This window comes from Acanthochromis polyacanthus, chromosome 13, assembly GCF_021347895.1.
Source record: "Acanthochromis polyacanthus isolate Apoly-LR-REF ecotype Palm Island chromosome 13, KAUST_Apoly_ChrSc, whole genome shotgun sequence".
Classification (NCBI taxonomy): domain Eukaryota; kingdom Metazoa; phylum Chordata; class Actinopteri; family Pomacentridae; genus Acanthochromis; species Acanthochromis polyacanthus.
The window spans coordinates 26,386,021-26,411,071 of NC_067125.1; the positions used below are offsets into that span (position 1 = coordinate 26,386,021).

General features: G+C 38.4%; 1 protein-coding gene across 3 annotated transcripts; it reads left to right on the top strand.

The window, feature by feature from the left end:
- Positions 1-649: 649 nt before the first annotated feature.
- On the top strand, positions 650-24,593 carry ppp1r13l (protein phosphatase 1, regulatory subunit 13 like). 3 transcript variants are annotated; one of them, XM_022204186.2, is made up of 13 exons: positions 650-1,836; positions 10,041-10,103; positions 10,214-10,335; positions 11,750-12,326; positions 13,311-13,403; positions 13,492-13,580; positions 15,021-15,387; positions 15,471-15,919; positions 17,315-17,449; positions 18,462-18,595; positions 21,514-21,680; positions 22,990-23,183; positions 23,288-24,593. In XM_022204186.2, the coding sequence occupies exons 2-13, from the start codon at positions 10,067-10,069 to the stop codon at positions 23,321-23,323; spliced, it is 2,400 nt and encodes a 799-aa protein (XP_022059878.1). In that variant the 5' UTR covers positions 650-1,836; positions 10,041-10,066; the 3' UTR covers positions 23,324-24,593. The 3 variants fall into 3 exon arrangements, with proteins under 3 accessions (XP_022059878.1, XP_022059877.1, XP_022059879.1); XM_022204185.2 differs by having other exon boundaries at positions 650-1,765; XM_022204187.2 differs by lacking the exon at positions 650-1,836 and adding an exon at positions 1,868-2,224.
- Positions 24,594-25,051: the final 458 nt, after the last annotated feature.

Here is a 25,051-nt window from a genome sequence, read left to right on the forward strand (position 1 = left end):
TACTTAGGGCAAGTTTTTCTCAAGGTCTAAAATTTAAAACATCAACTAGAGACCTGCATTTACCTTATAACTACTTTATTTCAAATAAGGTTTTTTTTTTTTTTTTTTAAAAAGCAACAGCATTTAACATAAAGTATACCCTGATAATTTCCATATTACCAAATTTAATCGTGGTACTGCTTGTACCTCTTGTTAACATAAAACAGAAACAATTTCTCACCCATTCTTTAAGTGTGAAATACCCCACAAGTTTTTTATAGATCTAAACTCCTCCTGAATTTTAACCTTTAAGTTAATATTTGCAGCTGTGATAATCCAAATGGCGCCCTAGATCATTTGAGTGATTTCTTTGTGTATGTTTTTTATTGACAAACTGAAATTTTGTCAACCACTTTCACTTTTTGTTCTCAGAACTGAACTTGGAAATCACCCAATTTACTAAAGAACAAAAAGCATGTGGACAGCTTTAAAAAAAAAAAGTTCAGCCCTGAAATTTCTGGGTAAATGCTGTGTGTGCCCATTTTTAAAAATATATATATTTGCTATTTGTGTGCAAATAGACAGCGCTCTGTTGGACTCAAGTAAATAAATAAAATAGATATGAAAGAAAATGTATTAAAATAAAAATTTAAAATAGCCTATATGTGCTGCTGATGTTTGTATATTTCTATATAACTATTTTGTTTTTCCATTATTAAAAAATTCCTGTCCTGTGATTTGGACTCATACACTGATACTGAACCCAAATTTTCCTTTTTTGTCCCCTGACGCAATGACACTGATGACAAAAACAACAAGAAAAGCACTCTGTGAGCGCAGTACTCCACCAAGGCTGTGTTTCGTTCTTCTATTTTGATTGGTGTTTATCTCCTTTTCTTTAAAAATGTTATTTTTTTAACTCGACTCCAAAAGAGCCCTGCACAAGAATTCACGTGTCTAGACTGTCTGTTTGCACACAAATGGCAAATAAAAACGTTGAATGACTCTTGAATCAAATATTGGAGATGGTTTTTGCCATGAGCCTGAGTTGGACACCACCATGCTGTATGAGAGTAAAACAAACACACTGATCATTTCCCCAAAAGGCCCCATCTGGCGTAGGCAATGGTGTATGACAGGAGAATTCCCATAAATCAACTTTTAAAACCACAAAATATGCAATTAAAAACACACAGCCCTATTTTTGGAAATCATGCATGCACCACTTTTGCTGAATTCATTGCCATCCTGCACATGTATCACATTTGGTGCAATAGAGTATGGAGAACTAAACTTAATAGGCCCAATATTTTACAAAATCTGTAAGAAATCACATAAAACATCATTAATCAAGATTTTCATATGTGTAATGTGCATTTTTAGCTACATTCATAACTGCATGTCTGGAAAAAAAAGTGTGGCTGTAACTCCCAAATTAAAGTCTGACTGTATGTGTGTTTTTAAGAACGGTGCAGCTCCTGCCTCCCCCTCCTCCTCCTTTGCAGTAAACGTCAGTAGAAAGTGTCCAGTGAAAGGTTGTCTTCACCTGAGCCAGCTGTGGCAGCAGAAACACCTGGCTCGGGTTACAGCAGCGCACAGAGCCTGGGGGCTGGACTCCGAGCCAAAATAGCTGCTCTCGGTGCGCAGCTATGACTAAATGTCTGGAGCCTCCGCCACAAGAGAGAACCGCACGCTGATCCGCACGACTCCAGGAAGAGCAGGGGCTTTGATCGGGGCTTTCCTTCCAGTTTGGAACAACACAGCAGAGAAGACTTTCATTTCTGAGGTGAGGAAGTTTTCTTGAGTTCTCCTCGTAACGCGGGCTGCGCTCATCTGCGTGGGAAACACAGAGAGACGGTAAAGTTAAGATGAATTTAGTTTTTGTCTGAAGTCGTGTGTGTGTGTTGTGGGACTGGAAGGGTCGCTGGCGTCGCTTTTTGAGTCGTTTTGTGTCTCGACTTTCTCGCCTTTCCACGGTTTTCTCGGTCATTGTGAGGGATCCAGAGCGCGAGGAGGAGCTTGTTGTAATGGGAATCAGATGTTACCAACCCTGGCTGGCATGACGCTCAGTCTGCCACCGCACAGAGGAGCTGGCGTTCAACAGCTGGACACCGACGAACTGATGTGCAGCTTCACCTGAAACTAACTGACATTCATTCACAACCTTTAAAACACCAGATCTAAAGAGAAATTCCATCTACAGGGACTCATACACCACCAGCCAAAAGTTTGGACACACTTTCTGGTAGTGTATGTGTTTTATTTTAGTATTTTTAGGATGCTTTACCTGTGATGTTATTGTTGGATCACCTTATTTTCTTGCATGAAAAACATTAATGTTGATTTAATGTGTAGTTAGCAAAACATCCATCACAACTTTAGGATATTTTTTATATCCCATTTCAAGTGACTGCAAGTTAGGAAATGAAATCTGTCACTTTTTGCTGAATTTTTGAGCCCATCTTTGCACAATTATGATCTACATGAAAAAACCAAACTTTCCTGTCAGAGCAGGATTTAAGTGGCGTCTGTCCAACGTGTGCTCTGCTCTGGTTATTGCTCAGAACCGCCTGGGCTGCATTGCACCGTGCACTTGCTACAACCTGTTGTCAAACAACAGTTCACTTTAATTAGACTTTTCTTCACATATGTACGTGTAAACATGTGGAAGCATGTTTGAGCTTCTTGCCAAAGGCCCTGAGCTGTACACCTCAACAGGAACACGACACAATTATACGTGGATGCAACTTGCCAGAAATGCCTGTTATGTTGAGCAGCTCTGAGAGATTCCTGAGTCACATGCTTGGTCAGAACAGTAGAGGCTCTGGAAGTGAACAGGATTAAAGCTTACAGTCAGCAGCATCGTGGACCAAAAGAGGAATGAAGCAAAGTTCTGCTGCAGCTGGGGATCATTGATTGTTGCCTTGGTTTGTGTACTTTGGTGTCTGCAGACACTGATCGTCATTGTCGCCTTGTGAGGATCAATACTGTCGGATTGTGCAAGAGCTTCGGTGATGACAGTCACTGTCATGGCCAGAGTGATGAGTGTGCACGCTTGTTTGTGTAATTATGTTGGGAGCAATGCAGTGACTAACTGGGTCACAGGTGTGGGCGGAGTAGTTTTGCATATGAGAGGATTAGTGTTGTTGAAATCTGGAAGTTGGTGGTTAATCAGTGAAGCAGTCGTGTGTCGGTGTGGACTCATAGCTAAACTGTAATCAGATTTAACCCAGCGGCACACGTAGCTAAGAAAATATTCAATGCATCCTATTAGTCAGTGCACTTTGGTGTAAGTTTTCTAAAGTTTGAGGTGATTTTCTTTGGATTAACCTTTAGATAAACACTCTTTGGGATTCAGCAGCAGTATACTGAAGATGGAACTTTAAATGCATTGTGATCTCCTCCCTAACAGGTTCTGTGACACATGTTCCTGACATTTTACACAATAATTGCTCAGTACCTCCCACTTGCATTAGCTCAGTTTGTCTTGGCCCTTCTTTTTTTGTCTTTTCAGAATCCAGTAATGCCAACAGTCTATTTTCAATAGATTCCTAACCCATGAGATTGAGGTGAGCCAATGTAAACATTACACTGGATGTTATCTTTGACTTTGGACTTAATGGCATCCCTTAATGTTACTTCACGCTAATGATATTCTGGGTGTATCGAGTCAATATGTGCAGGAGCTGTTGAGAAAGCTTGTGGAAATTAAATTTTAACAGCGTATTTCACCAGAACCCGATCTGGCAGCTTGACAGGTTTTATTCTCCTAGTTTGTGTTTTCTGGGTGATGAAAAACAGCCAGACTTTAAGGTTTTTGGTTTTAAGTCACAATTGAAAGTGTTTGGTTGTGCAAGAGGAATTTTTTTTTGTCATCAGTTCCCGGTCAAGACAAAGCCTGAAAGAAAATGGAGGAAGGATATTAAGGAGTGACCGACAATTGTGAAACAGGATAGGGTGGAAATGAATGGATGCCTGCACGAAAATAAGGAGTTCAGCAGAAACTAGAGTATCAGTCAGGAAGACATAAAAGGATTGGGAAAAGGGAGGGACGACTGGTAGTCTTGGTCAGACACGCCTATGGCATTCTGCAAAGCTAATGATTATTGTCTGTAATCCTGAAAGCCTTCTTCTTCTCCTTCTCTCGGGATATTTCTGCTTTTCCTGGTGTCCTTTGACGAACTTTTCCAGCGCAGAAATAGCCAGTAGTTTCTTATTTCGGGTTTTGATCTTGCGGCTTTCGTCTTGGCTTTCACCACTCGACAGAAGTGATTGTTGTATGCAGCAGCTGACATTGTGATCTGGAAAAAGGAAGCAGAGAGGAAATGAATATCAGGTTTTCCAAGAAACTTCGCTAGAGAAAACAAAGTGCAGTGGAAGCCAGGAATAGAGGAAAAGCGCCTCTGCGGTGGCCACAAGCTGTCAATCCACTTCAGACTTTCAGATGATTAATTCTTCTGTGATTCACTCGGCGCCTCCCTTCTGTCTTATATCTATAACTTTATGTACTCTACTGCTTGTTTACAGAAAGGTGTCACCTTGGCTGACACTTTGTGATATGAGCATGTGTGTTGGCTGTACCTAGAAATGCTGAGCTTCTCTCTGTAAAACATTCATTTTGCCAAGTAGGTTTTTCTGTGTAACTTAGTTTGTTGGCACATCATAAAACATGCTGATAAGAAGAGCAAATACAGACAAGATGCAAATGACCAGCAGAAACCGTAGAGATAAAAAGTATAAACAAGAAGAAGGGAAGGAAAGCTTTAAAATCACCAAATGACAGCAAAAAAGGGGGAAAACACAAGTAAATCCAGAATCTCCTTGATGATGAAACACAATATGATGAAAAATGACGATGATGAAGCATAAATCCAAGGAAAATGAGGCAATACCCTGGTTGTATTGTATGTCTCAATTTATCTTTAAAACGCTTTTTAAGCTTACACCCTGTTGGCCACCAATGAGAAATGTTTTAAATATGCTGCTACACCTGTTTTCTCACTTACTCTCAGCACTTTTACTCATGTAAAGATGCATTGATAAAGTGAAGTAAGGGCTTAGTAGTGAGAAAAGTCCAACCTCGCCAACAAACACGAGCATATTTATGAATTAAATCACAGCAAACAACATTAGAAGTTGGAACAGAAGTGAGGGAAAATGGCGAAAGTGTCATGCAGCGTGCAGAGGAGTTTAGCAGGAAAGGAAGGGGTGGGGTGGATGCATCACCAGACCGCGGGAGGGAGAGTTCGCCGGGTGAGTGATCGACCTTTGCGAGTCAGAGAGAGTGTAATCTCTTTTTGTGTGAGTGGCTCTCGACAGAGATAAGTGTCCCGGCCAGTGCGAGGTGAATGCCTCACTGGGAGGAGTGTTGAGGAATGTGAGTCTGCAAACAGGCCAGACTGAGACATAACAAGTCCCTGTGAAGAACGCTCATTATCCAAATCTGCTGCACTCTTCACTTTGATAGCCTTATATAATACGGTTTTACCTCCTTTGTGGGCTAAAGTTCAGCTGGTGTTGGGGCTTGTCGGGTGGTATCAGAATCAGAAATTGCCAAGTAGGTTGTCTTATACAAAGGAATTTGACTTGGCGTTTTAGTGCACAACAGTGAAACAGTTTAGAAAGTGTTGCCAGTCATTACTTAGTAAGTGTTAAAGGATGAACAGCAAGCAGTCAAATTAGCACTAAGTTTGTTGTCATGTGTTTTGTTAGCTTTAACCTTAGATGCATAAGTGGGTCAAAAAAAGGCCCAGTGAGGTCGTTTTCTTGCAATATTTTGTAATGAAAAGTTTTTCTCCTTTCATGTTCCAGCTATTATTAAAAAAAACATGTTTTTGATATCATTCCATTTTAATTTTTAAGTTACCTTTTATACTTTTAAAGAAATTGTAATATTTGTATTACTATCCCAAGCTCTTTATCACTGATAATAATCATACAAGAAGTGATGAAGTGCACAAACTCAGAGGGATGGAGAGCAGCAACAGTTAGAGGAAAAGTTTGGAAAGATGACAACAAAATGAATGTTGACATTCTTCTGCTGCTGCTCTGTATAATATTCTTCTTTTTCAATTATCAAAATGTCCAAAATCTGTTATAAAGTGAAAAATAAACATATTTCAAACATGAAATCATTCTTTTGTGGACCAAAATATAATACAAACAATAATAGAAGTGATAATTCTTCACCAAAATGACACAAATGGTAAAAAAAAAAACAACAACACATTGATTCTTATACAAGTCATGTTTGACCCATTTATGGAAGAGTGTAGGGTCCAATCACTCGTGCATCTAAGGGTTGAAGATGCACAAGGCAAAATTTTTTTCATATTTTATCACGCCTAATAACAAACAAAAGGAGGAAAAACACCCCCTTCCTTCTCTTTCATGCCCAATTTAACTCAAAGCAGTTTGCAGGAAACCTTTCACTTCCCTAGAAATGTAAGATTTATATCAAAGTCACAGAGAACTGAAAGAGAAAAAGCATGGCATTCAGATGAAAGGGAAGAAATCCTCTCAACTTCAAATCTATGCAATGAGTATATTATTATATAGCTTGTTTTCTATAAGTATATGCAGAAATCCACTAAAGAGTAATTTGAAGCTGTATTTTTTTCCACAGTAGAAGAAATAACTTCAAAAAAATGAGGAAAAAGTAGAACATTACAAGATGAGGCTTGTTAGCTTCAGCCATGAGCGAAGAAACCAGTAAATTACTTCAATTTGTCACCAAATTATGCCTGTAATGCTAAACAGAACGCATTAATTATATACTACAGTGTAAGAGCGGCTGTGAATTGTTTTTGAAGTAGGAAAAAAACAGCCCTCAGAAATGTTGAGTGGCCCCACAGAAGGCCAAGCTGCTGAATTATTCCTCATTTTCCACAGGCAGAAAAAACCGGCTTCACTGTGAGTCTGTCTGACTGAACTCGGCTGTTAAAGCAGGGCACGATTGTAAATGGGAGACAGGTGAGCTAGGAAAAATGAACACACTTGAACAAACATATGATTTAACCGCAATTAGTCCCAACATGTACATATTTGATGATAAGCTTTAGACTACATGGCTTTTATCTTAACTACATGTACATGGAGGGCCTGTCGGGACACAATGTTCCTGTTAAGAAGGTCATGAACTTAAGTTTCTTCACAGTGTTTACAGTATTTGAACTGTAAAATAGTTTTTTTTTTTTTTACCGTTTTTTTAACTACTGTAACATTTAAAAGCTGTAAAAAAAAAAAGGTGAAAATGACAAATACCTGCAAAACAATATTCTTGCAGATTTAAATACAGTAATGCCATGTAATTTCACTGTCACACGTTGTAAAAGAAGCAATCACTGTGGTAAAAATACTTAGATAGTTCTTTCAAGTTTGGGCCTGTTTTTTACTAGTATAATGTAAAGTTCGTGTATGTTGGCTGTTTTGAGAAATCCATTTTACAAAGTAGTTTTTCTCTTTTCAACTTAATTTGTTTGCACATAGTAAAATCTGCTAACAAGAAGAGCAAAAACAGACACAATGCAAACTAAAAGCAGAACCTATAGAGTTAAAAAGTATAAACAAAGAGTCAGGAAGGAAAGCTGTGACTTCAAAATCACCAAATAGCAGCAAAAAAAAGTGAATAAACACAAGTCAGTGCAGAATCAGTACGGTGGAAAATGATGACGATGAAGCATAAAGTCAATGAGGTAATTCCCTCATTACTTTGCACGTGTTTCCCGTTCATATTTTTCCTTTAAGTTTACAACGCCCTGTCAATGGCCACTGATGAAAAGGATTTTAAATATGCTGCTACACCCGTTTCCTCACTTATTCACGGCACATTTGCTTATGCAACGATGCATTAACAATGTAAAATAAGGATTTGGCAACGAGGAAAATCAACATCACTTCCTCAAAAATTACGCAAGTTAAAAAATGATGTAATACTGTCACATTTAAAACTTGGAAAATGGTGGCAAGTATCTGCCAAAATATTTTTAGCAATAAAACTATTTAATTTTACCATCACACATTATTGAAGAAGGAACTATTTTTTGTAATTTTTTTTTGATTGAAAGTGGACTCCCCCCCCCACCCCCCAGTTTTGACCTATTTTTTGTTGTTGTTGATGTTGTTGTTTTACTGTTGACATGTAAATTAGCGTTTCTGTCTGTGTTTTTACTAGATAGTATCTCTAATTTACCATACCAGGTCTCCCTCAGAGAAGATATTTTTAATCTCAAGGGACTTCCTGGTAAAATAAAGGTTAAATTAAAAAAAAACAAAAAACAGGGCAATTCTGTAAAATAATATTAGTACAGTTTCTATTTAATTAATTTACCTTATAAATCTTTCTTCCAAATAATGATAAATATCTGTAAAATGATGCCAACTTGCTAATTTAAATGCAGTGAAACTTGTGGAATTTATGGTAAATAACAAACAAACCAGTGATCATAAAATTACAGATTACCTACAGTTTTGTAATCTTTTTTTTTACTGTTAACATGGAAATTAATGTTTTTTTCTGTGATGATGTGCAATTAAACAAAACAGGGAAAAATCTGTGAATTAATAGTTAAACAAATCACTTACTGTTTTACAATCTTTATTATACATAATTTTCTTTAAAATAATGGTGAATATCTGTTAAGATTTATTTTCTTATTTAAATACTAATAATAGTTTTATTGTCAAAAGCATAAACTAGCACTTGTAAAAATAAGGATGTTTGATGTAGACATTTTTTTTATGTATGTAGACACTGACCTGTTTTTTAATTGTTAACTTGTAAATTAATACTTTTTTGTAATTTTATTATAACTGTAAAAACCTAAAATAACAGTCAATAGATTTTTTTCTATTCTTTTACGGTACATATTTTTTCTTTCAAATATTGGCAAATATTTTTAATATGGCACTTTTTTCTGAATTAAAAACAGTAAAAAAAAAAGTGTCATATTAGAGTCAAAATAAAATAAAAGCAACAAATTAATTGGTGAAAAATGCAGTTTTTTGATGAAGACTATATTTGCATGTAAATTAATTTTTCTATGATTCTACTGGATATTATCTATATTTTAACAAAACAGGGAAACATAACATAAAAATAAAAATAAAATAATAAATAATAAAATAAAAATAATAAAAATAACTGTAAATTGCTTCTTTTTTCTACATGTTCACAATTTTTGTGTACTGGCAGGACCTACAAGACAAATACACACAAATAATTTGTAATTTAAATTTTTAGCATCATTCTAATATTCTGGAAAATTAATCAAGGTGTTCAATTTTATATTAAGGTTATTTCTTTTACATTTACATTAAAATGCATCATACTGACTTACTGTCTCTAAATTAAAAGCTTCAACCAATCTCCTGTGTCTGATGGCTTTAATAAGTAGAAACAAAAAACAAAAAAATAATCCGAATAATTCTTTTCCATGCAGGTATTTTAGGTGGTTATTATTGTGCACAGTTTGGTTGGGATTAGCGCATTAGTTAAATAGCTTTTTGCACTCAGTCTGGACTAATTGGCCCGTTGGCACACACTGCTGTCTGAGGTATTAGTATAGTTGGTCATCCACTTGTCTAGCTATGCGCTGCACCTGTCTCTCTGTCTGCCTGCCTGTCTGACAGCAGCTTTCAAGCACACCAGTCATACATGATGTGCAGCTGGAACACCTGGTGCCACAGATAACACGGTTGAGTCAGCAAGTAGGCCGGGCAGCGTCAGTTCCAGGCGTGCATACCTGTGATTTCTTTTCTTTCTCATGAGGAAGCTGTGGCTTGTTCAGACATGGCAGGCATTCAGCTTGTTTGTTAGGCGCCTGGAGGAGGTGAGAGAGGTGAAACCCGCAGCAGGAGGGGAAGGGAAGGGCTGAACACTTATATTTTAAGTTTTAAAAAGGCCTAGTATTAAACCTGAAGCCTGAGTTAAAGAAGGAGAATGTTGGTGCAGATGTTAGTATTAGCGCAGGATGGTAAATGCACACTTATGTCCGAGCATAGTTAAATCACTGTGTGGGTTTTTTCTCTAACATCTGTGGTGGTTTTTTTCCTTACTTCAGGAGCAGAGCGCTGCTTCCTCACAGCCATGAGTTCCCAGACGAGCTTTGGCAGCAGCATGCTGTGTGAGTTTTCACAAATCCCCTATTTGTCTTTTTAGCTTAGCCTATATTTGTGCACATGGGAGTAATATCCTCAGCTAATTGTCTGCGGTGCTTATGTGGTTTAAATCCAGTTCAGACCATAAACGATGACCTGAACGCATCGCTGGCTACAGCTGACGAGTTATCCAGAGAGTTTAACTCCATGCTGAAGGAGGCGTCTTCTTCCAACAACAACACAACGTCTGGCTCTCAGGTACACACACACACACACACACACACACACACACACACACACACACACACACACACACACACACACAGAGAGTTCTATTTTTGTAATATTTCAGGGCTGTGCGATATATTGGACAAAAATGACCTTGTGATATTTAGTTTTTCTGTAATATATATTACAATTCTGAAAAAAAATCTGGAATTTTCACCAGATGACTTGGCTAACTCTATTTGGAATGACTAATTCCTTGTAAAGATGCATTAAGAAATTGAAATAAGGGCTTGGCAGTGAGAAAAATCAACCTCATTAGCAAAGAAATTAATCTGCAATTTTAAAATTGAAAAAAAAAGTAAAAACTGTTTAAAAAAAAACAAATAAATATTAACAAATAACTGCAGAACACTAATTAAATACAGGAAAATGGTGTAATTTGACTGCCATGCATTGTAAAAGATGAAATTATTTGACATTATTTACAATCTTAGCCTGCTTTTTGCTGTTAACATGTAATTTAGTATTTAGTCTTTCTAGAATGATTTGGGTGATTTTGCAGCAAAGTTCCTCAGCATCAAAAATAACATTTTTTTTTAAACAAAAAAGGTGTTTGACAGCTTTCTTTTATGGTGTATCTTTGGCAGTAGCGTCTGATTTTTGTTTTTGGTTTGGATGGGGTTCAGGTTTGGTTTTGGGCTTTGGCGTGTCAAATGATCAAACAAATTAGCCGTGTTTCCTCGTGTTGTGGTAACAAGACACTGCTGGCAGATTAGCTGTTTTTGGTCAGCCTCATCCTTTCTGGAGCCAAATCTCTCTTTTTGCAACAAAAATCTTCCTTTTAAAGGTTTTTCTCCTGTTTGTCACTCAGTTTTCTGTGGACATGTGGAGCCTGCATGTCAGAAAACTCTGTGTTTTTTAAATTAAGTTTTAAAAAGTGTATCCAAGAATCCTCAAAATTGAGTAAATAAAGTTAAATCAGACTTCTCTTTTGGATTAGTCATGGAAAATGGGAAGTTTTCTTTGCATATCAAGCAGCAAAAAAAGGTTGTGTCCTGATACTTTTGAGTGAATGTGCATTACTTTGTATTTCATTTCCTGCATCGTGGCTATTGCACATTGCAATGTTGATGCTAACACAATATATTAAGCAGAATTAATACACATGAGAGAGTTGTAGCTTTGCTAGGGTCTGGGTTTCCCATCAGAAGCTTTCTTTCGTCACTCTGTATCAAAAGCTAAAAGAGCCTGTCCATAAATTAAATTAAACTGGTATCTATTAACCAAAATAAAAGAATTATTTCCAATTATTCTGCAATTATTACATTATATCACAAACGGCATATTCCAGGATTCATTAGAAGGCTGTCAAACACACAATGATTCCGTTTTTGTTCAAATTTAGCAGTTCAAACTCCCTTCTTGTAATATTTATCTATCCCAGATACAACTGACCAGCTCCAGTATCTCCAAAGAGAAGCCTCTGTCCTCTGGATCCTCCAGCTCCTCCATCTCTCCCCGGAAGTCGACCGGCAGCGCCAACGGCAGCAGCAGCTCCTCGGCCTCCTCCTCCAGCTCTTTCCATCCCATCGACTCGGTCATCTCCAGCAGTAAAAACATCCCCACCTCCCCCATCTTCTCCACCAGCCCTCTGTCATCTCCCAGGATTCGCAGGAAGACCCACTCTCCTCTTCCTCGGGTCGCATCCGACAGCTACTCCTACAGCCAGCCGAGCCCCAAACTGTCACCACGACACAATGCCCCGTCGCCCTTCGACAGGAGCCCCAGAGGCTCGGTCAGCTACATGGAGAGAAGCCCGTCTCCAAACCCCTTAGCCGTTCCTCTGGACCAGCCGAGTCGATCCTCTTCAGGCGGGAACTCCTTCAACCTGCTGAGTCCTTATGACAACAGCCAGATGGGCCGCAGGTCGCCCCGGCCAGACAGAAACCCGTCTCCGCTGTCCTTCAACCACCCGATGTCCAGCACCCTGCCTCGAAATTTTCACAGTTTAAGGCAACCAGGTGGGAAACTGTAGATATCAAAACCAACTAATCCTAATGAAATGACTAAATTCTGTAAATATCACAGAGAATCTGGAAGAAAAACTGCTTGAAAGATGGTCATTATGTATGACAACAAAAAAGAAGCAGGGCTCCAGCATATAATTCAAAATCAATATATTTTTGTTGTCATTATATATAAACAGCGAAATAAAAGTACAATCTTCATCTATGCAAAAGAGCAATAAGAAAAGGAGCTTATAAATAACATGTAAAAATCTGTAGAAAAATAATAATAATTTGAGATGTAATAATCAATATATGGTTAGCATGAAAGGAGGAGTCATTTTTCTAAAAAGGCAGTCAAATTTTAAGGTGTATTTCTCAGTCATAGATGTCATTAAATTTTAATTTAGGTTGGTAATATTTACTCGATATGATTTTAAAAAAGCAGCATTTTAACCAGGAATCCTTAAGTGTCTCAGTTTAATGCTTTAAACTACTGACTGACCTCATTAAAAGTAGGTGATGGCTTTTGATAACAGAACTCTGACACAACAAAAATGGAACCAACCCATTCATCTGTATCTTCAAAAATAGTCTGACGTTTAAAAAAAGCAAAATATCCCCACTTTTTAAGCTTTAATTGAAAAAATAACAGACTTGTAGGCGGCGATGCCTGACCCAGCCAATTACTTTGGCTTGAATGTCAGTGTTCTATATCATGGGGGGTTTATTTTACTGTATTTTTGTCTTATTTACTTTTTCTTTTGCTGTAAAGCACTTTGTGATTTTTTTTTTTTTTAATCTGTGAAAGGTGCTATATAAATAAACTTTACTTAGTTTACTTCTTTTGGAATTTCTGAAATTCTACACATAAAGCCTCAGAGAAATATTGGTATCACTGGTGATTTCTACTCTTTCTCTGCCCTTCTAATCCATTTTTGTGTTTCCTTTGCTTGCATTTCCTTCCTCTGTCTTTATCTCAATCAATCCATCCATCAGAGGAAAATGTGCAGCGGCAGAAGAGTCCCTCCAAGTGGAATGAAACAGATCTGGACGTGTCCTACGAGAGGAAACCTCACCACACTTACGACAGTCGGTTCATTTCTTTCTGTCCAGTTCTGACGTGACTTTTTGGAATCGCTCTCTGCCTGTTTTCTAACCTCACACCTTCCTGCTACAGAGTCGGAGTGGCTGCGACCATCTGTGCCAAACAGCAGCTGGAGAGAATCCAACCTGGACGGTCCTCCTCCGGCCCCGAGCCCCAAGAAGGTGGGCGGCATTCGCAGACACGTTTAAAATCGTAAAAAAAGATATTTGTTCTGTGGCACAAACTTTCATTCACGTCACCTCGAGGTCTTTAAAGATTCAGTTATCCGTCTAATTGGAATCACTCCAAGTCTCCTGGCATTGTTTTTGACAGATAAGAACACAGTGAACAGACTGTCCCTGGAGATAAGAGGCAGTATTTTCATACATGACGCACCTTTCCGTAGAGTTTAGGCATGAAAATTTTCTCTTCCAGTGTAAAATAACAGAAAGCTGAAACTGAATTATCAAAGATGTTTGCATTTGTCACTTAGTTAGTTTTTATTTCATTCATTGACAAAAGAAAAAAATGATAATATGATTCACTAGATTAAATAGTTAAAGTTTAGAGCTCTAAATATATATTTTATAATGAGATACAATCAGTGATATTTAACAGGAAAAAGAAATTTTACATATACTTTTTAAATGAGATATCTTGTATAACTATAGTTTTCCCCAGAATATTGAATGACTGTGTTTTAACAGTAAATACTGTCTTTAAGTACTAATAATATGTCAAAATACAGTTTCTATCATTACAAAAATATTTTACTGTTATATCTCTGTGTTTAAAAAATTATGTCTGTTATGTCTATACATTTGAGGTCATTTCAGTGTTTTGATAAATGTATATATGTTTCATTGAACATTAAAAAGACCCCAAAAATAGACATGATCCCTTGTAAAATAAAAGCTAGGAAAATATGAAGAGTTCATTTGCAAAAACGGATAACTCCATTTTATACATTTTCAGAAAACTCTTTTTTTATTGTTTACTTGAGATAATAGTATTAATAACACTAATAATTTATTTTTTCTCTATTTTGTCATATATTTTACTACTGACTCAAATCCACTCAACTTCAGTTTGACTGATATCATCTCACATAAACAATTTTTTAAAATTCTGAAAATTTATCAAAACGGAGTTATCTGTTTTTGCAAATGAACTCTTCATATATATGTTGGTTGTACAGAATTACTGTATTTCTATAAGGTCTTTATTGTCCTGTTTGGTGATAATGTTGTTTTTGGCACCCCAGCTGAGGTTTTTAAACAGTGAATGCTTCAGGTGATCAAAGAGTCAATCGAATTAAACCATTAATCGGTAAAGAAAATAATTAATAGCCATAAACTGATAATATATAATAATGTACCAGTAATAACAATGTAATGTTCTAAGATATAATTAAGAGAGAACTGTTTGTGTAACAGTAATTGGAATTGAGTAATTTAAATTTTACTGCATTTTCCAAGATTCTGAAAACAATCTCCTTTATAGTGCTGCAAAAAGTTGACTGAGGATGAGAAATATTTTCCTGCAGGTGGTTGGGAGAAGTTTTTCCAGTGGCAGATAAAAAAAACTTGACAGTTTCTCTCTGTGTTTTGTTTCCTTCCCAGGATCCTCGGTCTAATTCGGTCCAGTATTCCCACAGCTCTCTACCCCGTAACGCTCGCATATCAGTCCCTCCAGATGTCTCCTCTCCATCCCACTCTCCTTACCACCCTCAGCCCATCATCTCCCGCATTTCCATCCCTCCTGCCTCTGCTCCGACCCGCCAGCGTAAACCCATCCCTCTCTCAGTCATCATGCGCCTCCAAAACCCCCACTGGGGAGCCATGGCCACCCACCACCCCCGAGTGCTGGGAGGAGAAGGAGACATGGCTCCTTATCAGCCGGCTGTACCCATCCCCAGGGAGTACTTCCACCCGCCTGTAATCCAGCCTCAGCCCCCTGAGCTGAGGCAGCCGGCTATTTACAGCGACGGTAAAACTTATTTAACACCTTCACTGGGATTTGTGTTCGCAGGATGTTTGTCCTACAAATGTGGTTTCTGTCCATGTTTGCAGCTCTGAACCCAGGAGATGTTGACGCAGAGCTGGAGCGGCTGGACTATATCCGCCACATCCCTGTGATTCTGGAGAATCCTCCCACACCGGAGGGCAGCGTGGAGGGCGTGCCGATCGCTCCCCGGCCCCTCAGCCCCACCAGGCTGCAGCCGGTCGTGGCCCCCGAGGCCCAGAGCGACGCCATCCCCGACCTGGAGGAGCTGCTGCGCATCAGGGCGGAGATCCCCAGAGCCCTGAAGAGACGAGGATCTGTGGACCACTCACTGCCCATGAAGAAGGCCTCGCACTACCAGCCCAACCAGTACAAAAACCTCATTGACAAGCTGTTCCGCAGGAAGGACCACCGGCAGAGAGGGGAGCACGGCAGCGAGACCAGCAGCTCCTCGGATGGGGAGGATGCAGCGATGCCTCCTGCTGCTCCGCCTCAGACATCCAACGTGATTCCACATGTAAGCAGCTGGTTTGCAGAAACCTCAATGTGTGAAACTGTAAAGAAGGAAACTCTAAAGTGGTTAAAAATGGAGTACCGTCAATGCAACAAATGCTGAGAAAGATTGCACTATTTCTATATCACATCATGAATAAGCTGTGCAAATGATAAAATACATAAGATAAGACAAGATCACACAATGGGGACATTTGCATTGTTAAGAGGATAGTGCAAATATTTAAGGAATATCAGCACTAAAATAAAAAAATACACTAGTTCTATAAACAACAGTATTGCATATATCATTGGTATTACACTGATTCTTTAAAGAATAGAAATACTGATAATATTACACAGATTTGTCTGTAAATAGGAAGCTAACGTTACAGTACATATCCTAGTACGTGTAGAAAAATAGATATTGCAATAACAGATATACACTAGTGTTCAAATGCTTGGGGTCACCCAGCCGTTTTCATGTTTTCCATGAGAACTCACACTTTTATTCATGTGCTAACATAACTGCACAAGGGTTTTCTAATCATCAGTTAGCCTTTCAACACCATTAGCTAACACAATGTAGCATTAGAACACAGGAGTGATGGTTGCTGGAAATGTTCCTCTGTACCCCTATGGAGATATTCCATTAAAAATCTGTCGTTTCCAGCTAAAATAGTCATTTACCACATTAATAATGTCTAGACTGTATTTATGATTAATTTATTGTTATCTTGATTGAATAAAAATGCCTTTCTTTATATCCTCCTAAGACCCAAGTTTTGGTTTGGTTTGTATTTTAGTTTTTTTCTATTTACTTGGGATAAGGAGTAACCAATAAATATCTAATATCTGATTATTATGTTTATTATATTTACTTTATATATATGTCACAGTAGAGATGGCAATTCAGTAGAATAGGCAATTCTCCTAGTAGAATTGGCAATTCGAGAATTGGTTAGGGTTAGGGTTAGCAATCGCAATGTTCACTAGGAGAATTGCCAATTCTCCAAGCAGAGATTGCGATTGGCATCTCAATCTCATACCAATTCTACTGAATTGCCATCTCTACTGTGACATATATATATATATATATATATATATATATATTGTACTAGATTTACATTGTTATTACTATTATTATTAGTAGTAGAAGCAGTAATATTAGCATTATTATTAGTATTAACAATATGCCCTTTTGGGAAAAAAAATCAAAAAACAAAAACATGTCCACATATGTGGACGGCAGGTCTTAAGAGGTTAAATAATATATATATAATAGTAAATCACCAGACTTAGTTATTATCACTACTCTACCTTACCATGAATGTTATCACAAAAATTTAGTTTAAGATGGTGGAATAACTTCTCTGCAGTCAGTTTTTTAAAACTTTTCTGCATCCTTTTGTCCGTTCAGAGCTACCATTCGATTCTGCGCCGGTCCAGAGAACGCAAAGGTTCTGGAAGGCGAGCTCGGCTGAGTCCGCTGGTTCTGCTGCTCGATGGAGCTTTGGTGGGAGAGCTGGAGACGGTGCAGAGAGCTGTCCAGGAGGTATGTCTGTTAGATACTTTTACTGCACCGCATTTAATACTATTCCCAGTGATCGTAATAGTACCTAAATTCTAGTACTGGTGATTAGAGGCAAATACTATACTGTATATGTTTTAGGTGATGGTAAAATAAAGCTTTGATTTATTAGAGCCCTAATATTTTTAGGATCTACACTTCATACTATTATTATTGTTATTACTATTACTGAGTAGTGGTAAGAGTAGTATTGCTGCTTTTATTCTTTAGTAAAATAGTTAATATTATAATAATAGCTTTGTTCTTATTATGAGTTGTAGCAGTAGTACAAGTAGTAGTGTAATTCTTGCTATTTTTATTGTTAGTAGTAGTAGTAGTAACATTATTGGTGTTTCTGTTATTATATTAAATCTGTAAATAAAGTAAATCACAAACTATGCGATCAAACTATGCGATCAACAAGAACACAGTAGAAAACAGTCTATTCAGATAAAAGATGAACGAACAAAATAATACCGTTTTACACATTCAGATAAGGGCAAATATGCTCTTTGCATTTGTCATTTTATCAACATTGTTTGCCACTTCTACTGTCAGTACAAATTCTTCATCCTCCAAAACCACTTAAAATTCCTCTCAGCTGACATCAGCAGCCTTCATAAATATGTTTTATGGGGAGAAAAACTCTAACTGACAGAGACAGTGAAGTTTGTTGCCAGATGTGCTGTTCCAGTTCTCAGTTTGGACATTAAGAGGAATTTAAAAATACGTTATATTTAACTTAAAATGCCTGCACGAAGCTATGCTGAGTCTGTTATCCCCTCTTCAGTCTGTCTCTGCTGCTTGTTTGTCTGGAAGTCAGAACAACAACTTCTGCTTCCATTTTTCTACTTTTAGATGTTGGGAGTTACAGGATTTCTCAAGAGGATGCTGACAGTCATGTTATTTCTGAGAAAATGTTTAGAAATAATGGTGGAAAATTGTTGTAATTGTAGTTTTGCTGACAAATCTGCTGTGTGTAAAATGTCTCCTATAGATGACTGACCCCAGCCAGCCGAATGATGAGGGCATCACTGGTCTTCACAACGGCATCTGTGGGGGGCATTACAACGTGGTGGACTTCCTGGTTCGCATCGGAGCCAATGTCAGCGCACCAGACAGCCATGGATGGTAAATATTTACTTTTTTCTTTTTCACCTGTACCCTATCTGCCTCCTAAGAAAGCTTTACATAACTCAGTTCGGACAGGGTGACACGTCCGGCTGTCATTCATTAGTTTGTTTTGTTGGGGCACAAATAAAAGTGATTACGCCACAGTTCACCATCAGATCATTTGCATCTGTCATCCTTGGGCCGGTACGATAAATACAATACATAAAACAATACAAAACCTGCAATTCCATCAGTGTTAGATAATAAACAAACTCAGTAAATACAATAAATGGAACTCCACCTCTTCGCTGCTTTAATTGAGAAGAAAGGTTGACCAACAGGTATGTTTCTGAACTGCAGTCGCCTCTAGTAGATGCTCTAATCCTACCTGAAGGAGATGGTGCAAGATTATGAATCATTTCAAACATCAGTCATGCATCAGAGTTAAAGTGGAAATTGTCTAAACCAGGTGTGTCAAACTCAGCTCCTGGAGGGCCATTATCCTGCATGTTTTAGATGTTTCCCTCTTCCAACACACCTGATTCAAATGATCAGCTTATCATCAAGCTCAGCAGAAGCCTGATAACGAGCCTGATCATTTGAATCAGGTGTGTTGGAAGAGGGAAACATCTAAAACATGCAGGATAGTGGCCCTCCAGGAACGGAGTTCGACACCCCTGGTCTAAACTAAAGACATAGTTTCATTAGAAAGGTGCAGCAATGATAATCTTGAGTGAAGTCACGCCTACTTGTGACAAGGTTGTAATGCAGTAAGACGGGTGGGGATAAAGGAGAATGTGAACAAAGAGTTTGCAGCAGATAAGGACAACTGGTGCCAGATATTTTGAAAATTATTCAGTTTAAATTTAACATTGCTGGTGACTCTGTTAACCCTTTGCGCTTCAGTGTGTAGTAGGTGTACCGCCGGCGGTACACCTACTAATTTGCATAGGAATTTCAAGAATGTCCGACGGCTGCAAACGCGATTATACAAACACTATACGCCGATGGAAAGCTTAGATTCTCATGAATCCGCCGGTATAAACCACTTTCAGATGCGATTACCACAGCGGGTGAGAAAAACACATTTGTCCGACAAAAACGAATATTCATCCATCCGTTCTCTATACACGGCTTCAACGCACACAGCGCGACTCACATTTCCGGGTTCATTATTACACACAGAAAAAAAGATTCCACAAAAAACGGCCATAATCCAACCTTATACATCCAGACAACACAAGCCAGTAAACTATTTTGTCCAAAACATGTCCTGAAGTCGGTATAAAATCCACGAATCGGTCGTTTTCAAGGAAATGCACCTCGCGATGTGCGTCCAATATTCCCCGTATTTTTCGTAATTTTTGTATTTAAAAATAGAATATTAGCGATTTTTTTGTACTGAAAACGGCTGGAATTGACTGCAGCTTAAAGGGTTAAGGAAGATCATTAGTGTAAATACTAAATACAATTGGTCCTAAAGTAGACACTTGAGGACTCTTGGTTTTAAACACTGCAAAGTTTCCTGAGTCTCTAATGTTTTGAGGGATAACATTCCACGTCTCCACTGCTTTAATAGGGAGCACAGGTTTATTAAAAGCTCTTCCTGTACTGCTGCAACCTTTAATAGATGCTCTAATCCTGCCTGCACTGTCACTGCCTGGGTGGATCTGTTTATTCCTTAGATTGTGCATAAAAAAACACACTATCATCAGCGTACATATGAACAGTAACACCTGGACGCACTTGAGGAAGCTCATTCATGTGTAAAATTGGTCCTAAAATAGATCCTTGAGGGACTCCTGGTTTTAAACACTGCAAAGCTTCCTGAGTCTCTAATGTTTTGATGGGTGAAATCCCACTTTTGCTTCAACAGAGAAAGCAGGTTTATTAAAAGCTCTTTCTTTACTGCTGCCACCTCTAGTAGATGTTTTAATCCTGCCTGTACTGTCACTGCCCAGATGGGTTTGATAGTTTGGCTAAACACGATCCTTAGATTGTACATACAAACACAGTATCATCAGCATACATATGAACGGTACCACCTGGACATACTTGAGGAGGATCATTAATGTATACTAAATAAAACTGGTCCTGAAATAGACCCTTGAGGGACCCCTGGTTTTAAGCACTGCAAGGCTTCCTGAGTCTCTAATGTCTGTGGGGATTGAATTCCGCTTTTTCATTGCTGTAACTGAAAAAAGTGCATATGTGAACGGTAGCATTTGGGCAGACTTGAGACAGATTGTTAATGTATATACTAATTAAACTTGGTCCTAAAGTAGACCCCTGAGGATCTCCCGCTGTACAACAAGCAGATGAGGAACATTTGTCATCCACTTTGTAAATTGTTTCTTCAAATTCAAGTAGGGGGCTGCACAGTGGTATAGTGGTTAGCACTTTCGCCTTGCAGCAAGAAGATCCTGGGCTGGGCCTGGGATCTTTCTGCATGGAGTTTGCATGTTCTCCTTGTGCATGCGTGGGTTTTCTCCAAGCACTCCGGCTTCCTCCCACAGTCCAAAAATATGTTGAGGTTAATTGATCACTCTAAATTGTCCACAGGTGTGAATGTGAGTGTGACTGTTTGTCTGTATATGTAGCCCTGCGACAGACTGGCGACCTGTCCAGGGTGTCCCCTGCCTTCGCCCGAGTCAGCTGGGATAGGCTCCAGCACCCCCCGCGACCCTAGTGAGGATAAAGCGATGTATAGAAAATGGATGGATGGAAATTCAAGTAGGATTTCTTCCATGACAGATCTTAGATAAATTAAATTTAGAAAACTTTGAAAGTTAACTGTGTCAGATGTCTTCAAATCTAAGAAGGTGATGATTTTGCTTGTGGCTCTGTGACAGTCATACACAAATCACCTCGGATGTTGTCAGACTGTAACGTTGTACCTGCTTGTAATGAATTCCTGCTGTGTAATTTGCCCACAGGACTCCTCTGCATTGTGCAGCTTCTTGCAACGATCGTCCTCTGTGTGAGTTCTTGGTGAGGAACGGAGCTGCTGTCATGGCCATGACGGAGAGTGATGGTGCCACCGCGTCCCAAAAGTGTGATCCTTACGCTGTCGGTTTTGAGGAATGTGAGAACTTTCTTAGAGGTGAGGCAGCCACACCAGTACACACCCAGTTAAACTGTACCAACTGTTAAAAATGAGTCACAACAGAATTATCATAAACTGATATATCCACTTTTGACCTCAGTGTCATGTGCCTAAATGTCATTTGAACACGTGCTAGTAAAATAGTAGATGCTAAAACAAACTGAAAGCTCATAATTATTGGTCTTAAATATGGTCATCCAAAATAACATAAAGGGAACAGATTTTGCTCAAGAAAGTGGGGAAATGTTGTGCTATTATTCAAATATTTTAATATTTCAAACCATTTCATTCCAAATCTGCAGTTTTTTTTTTGAATGTATTAAACCAAAATGTTGCAGGTGAATGTCTAGGAAATAGTTTGTTTTTAGTGGAGGAAAATAAAGTAGTAGCACTTTAGCAAAGGGTTTCAAATGAAAGCTATTGTAAATGATAAATTCCTACATATTTGATATGTTATGTAATGTATAAACAGATATTTTAACCTGGAATAATCTTTCTGATCAAACTACTCCTATCTGGTGCTGTAAATCTATATTTTTTTAACCCCTAAACTTGCCACCAGATTTGAAATGCAAGTTCTCTTTAAAGAAAAAAAAAGCTCAAATAACACTATCTATCAGAGCCGCAAACTTTAAAAACAGAAGGAATTGTAAGAATTCAACCTTTACAACAGTAGTGGAACTACTTGTACTGTTCAGTCTGGAAACTTAACCAAATTCAAATGTAAAATTGTGGTATTATATGAAAATTCTATGTATAATTTAAAATTCTGCCAAAAACAAACTATTAGCTATAACCAGTTTCCGTTAAAAAAATAAAAATAAAAAATTTTGTGTTTCTTGTCACAACCGAGAAGCCATTAGTGACTCACCTGTGATCAACAATTGCATAACAAAAATTATATTTGCCTGACCTGGGTTGAACTGCAGGCTGTGTTTTCACAGAACAGATAGCAGACAAGTATGTAAACAAGTTATAAAACTAGTAGTAAAATATCTGTGGTATGTAGAGCCACCACTCATATTTCTAGTAGTGGTACCACCTTTGGGCACTTTGAAAATGTTGTGCAAGTTTATTCAAAGATTTAGTTAAATTTTTGTTAAATAAGCAAAAAAACTCCACTTTTGCTTTCTTTTTTACAGAATGTATGGCATTGCACGTGTCATACTGCTCTCAGGATATTTCTAAGTTCTCTGTACTTGTAGTCATGCTTATGCTGTTTCCATAGAGGTGCAGGCAAAAATGAGTTTAAAAACAGTAACAGGAGCAGAGAACACCCAGAAACCTGTTTTCTCTGAAACACCAGGCGTGGAGGAGGCCATGGGGGTGGAGAACAGCGGGGTGTTGTACGCTCTGTGGAGTTACCCGGCTCAGGCTGCCGACGAACTGAGCTTCAAAGAGGGAGACATGGTTACCATCCTGCAGAAACCTGAAGGCTCCGACTGGTGGTGGGCTTCACTCTGCGGCAAGGAGGGTTTTGTTCCAAACAACTACTTTGGGGTGAGACAGCAATTTAACACTTACCTGCTGGTTTTTGTTGTGCTATGAATTACACAATGCAGAAAAAACATGAGTGTGACTTGTTTCTCCTTCTTTTTTTACAGCTTTTCCCAAAGGTTCGACCAAAATCTCTCTGCTAGGTGTCCTCTCGATGATCCACTCCAGTCAAACCGGTGCAGAGGACAGTCTCAGTGCTTCACCGCTTCACACCGTTATTTGAAAGGACTGTGTCTGTATGAGTGTGAAAGAGCTGTAATGCCGCAGGGCATGAGAACTAGTTTTGATCTGTCAGTCAAGGAGAGTTGAAGGAGAAATCTCAGTATTCATTTTGGCCTCACTGACAGAGACAAATCGTCTTTTCATTCACACCATCTCTGCTGTAGGATATTTTCTCTAGTAAAGCTACAACTCCAGCCTTCTGTCGAGCTTTGCTGGAAGATTACAAAAGGGTCGTCCTCCCCGCTGTCCTGCTCAGCTGTGCTCCAGTCAGGAGTTGACATTTCTGACTCATTGGCTGGTAACTCAAGAAAGCAAACAGCGTTCAGTCCACTCAGCAACAAGGTCAATGTAGGTGTGTGTTGTCATGACTGTTCAGTTTAGAAACAGGCTGCTTCTCTTGGAGTAAAATCAACTTTCTCGGCAGCGGAGGGGTTTGTTTGTTTGTTTGTTTGCTGCTACATCGAAGCAAACGGGAGCAGTTAGGAGTTAAAATGGAACTTTTATTGTGAGTATTTTTTGAAAATGTATTCCGTCACCGTTTTTTTTTTGTAAGTAGTTTCACAGATTTTAGTGCTAATATCCAACTGGAACCATATTGTGAAACAACGTTTTCATAAAGAACGACCACATTCATGACTTTAGTAGCCAAATATGATTTTTGGATTATTAGGAGTGATGCTTTTTATGGTATTTACAAGCAGCCACAGTAAAACTTTACCAGAATGTGACTGGTTTCGGCTCCCCTTTCCAATGTTGCACAGTGTTGGTTCTCAGTTCCATTCTTATGTTGTCTATATAAATGAGTATAAATGTGTTTTCCATGGCAAGGAAGCTGGTGTTTTTGTGGGTGTGTGTGGATTCACAGCGGTAGAATGAGCGTGTTGACTTTGTTTTCACTTTATATTTCTTAAGTTTTCAGTGTTTTCACACAGTTTTCACTTTTGTTGCGAGGGACTGCTGTGCGCCTGACCTGTCACCTCTCATGTGAGGGGCTCACAGTTACCAAATGTACAAATGTTCAATAAATATATGAGCCGTATGCTTTACATGTCATGGTTTGTGGTTTGGTTTAAAATGCAACTGTGAAGCTTCCGTTACTGACCAGCAGATGGCTCTGTATTATCAAGTATAGATTCAGATTCAGCATAGCATTTGTATCGCCTTCTTCAAATATAAATATATGACAAACCACCATTTATCAAGGCTGTTTTTTGGAGTATCGCTCCTCTCTATTGTGCATCATCCCCTAAGTTCTTCTGTTTGTTTCTTTGAAGTTATATTCACGCTCTTTCTCCTTTTCTGTTTCTTTTCCACCACAGAGCACCCGGGCGACTGCTGCGTTACTTAATGAATCAATTAGCTGCACTATTATGCATAAGTGTAATTACTAAAAAAGCTACATGCATGATGAATATATTTTTAATTAAGTCTGACTGGAAGCCTTTTGATCTGCAGACTATCTGCACCCTGCTGGTATTAAGAAAAACACCAATGCTGGTGCGCTTCATCAGAATCCCTGTGGACGATTAGTGTCAACGTCGTTTGAAGCTCTCTGCTGTTAATGATTTTTAAAATTTATTTTATGTAGATTATACAAACGTATGATGATAATGATGGTGATGACATTCGATGAGACCATTTACTCACAC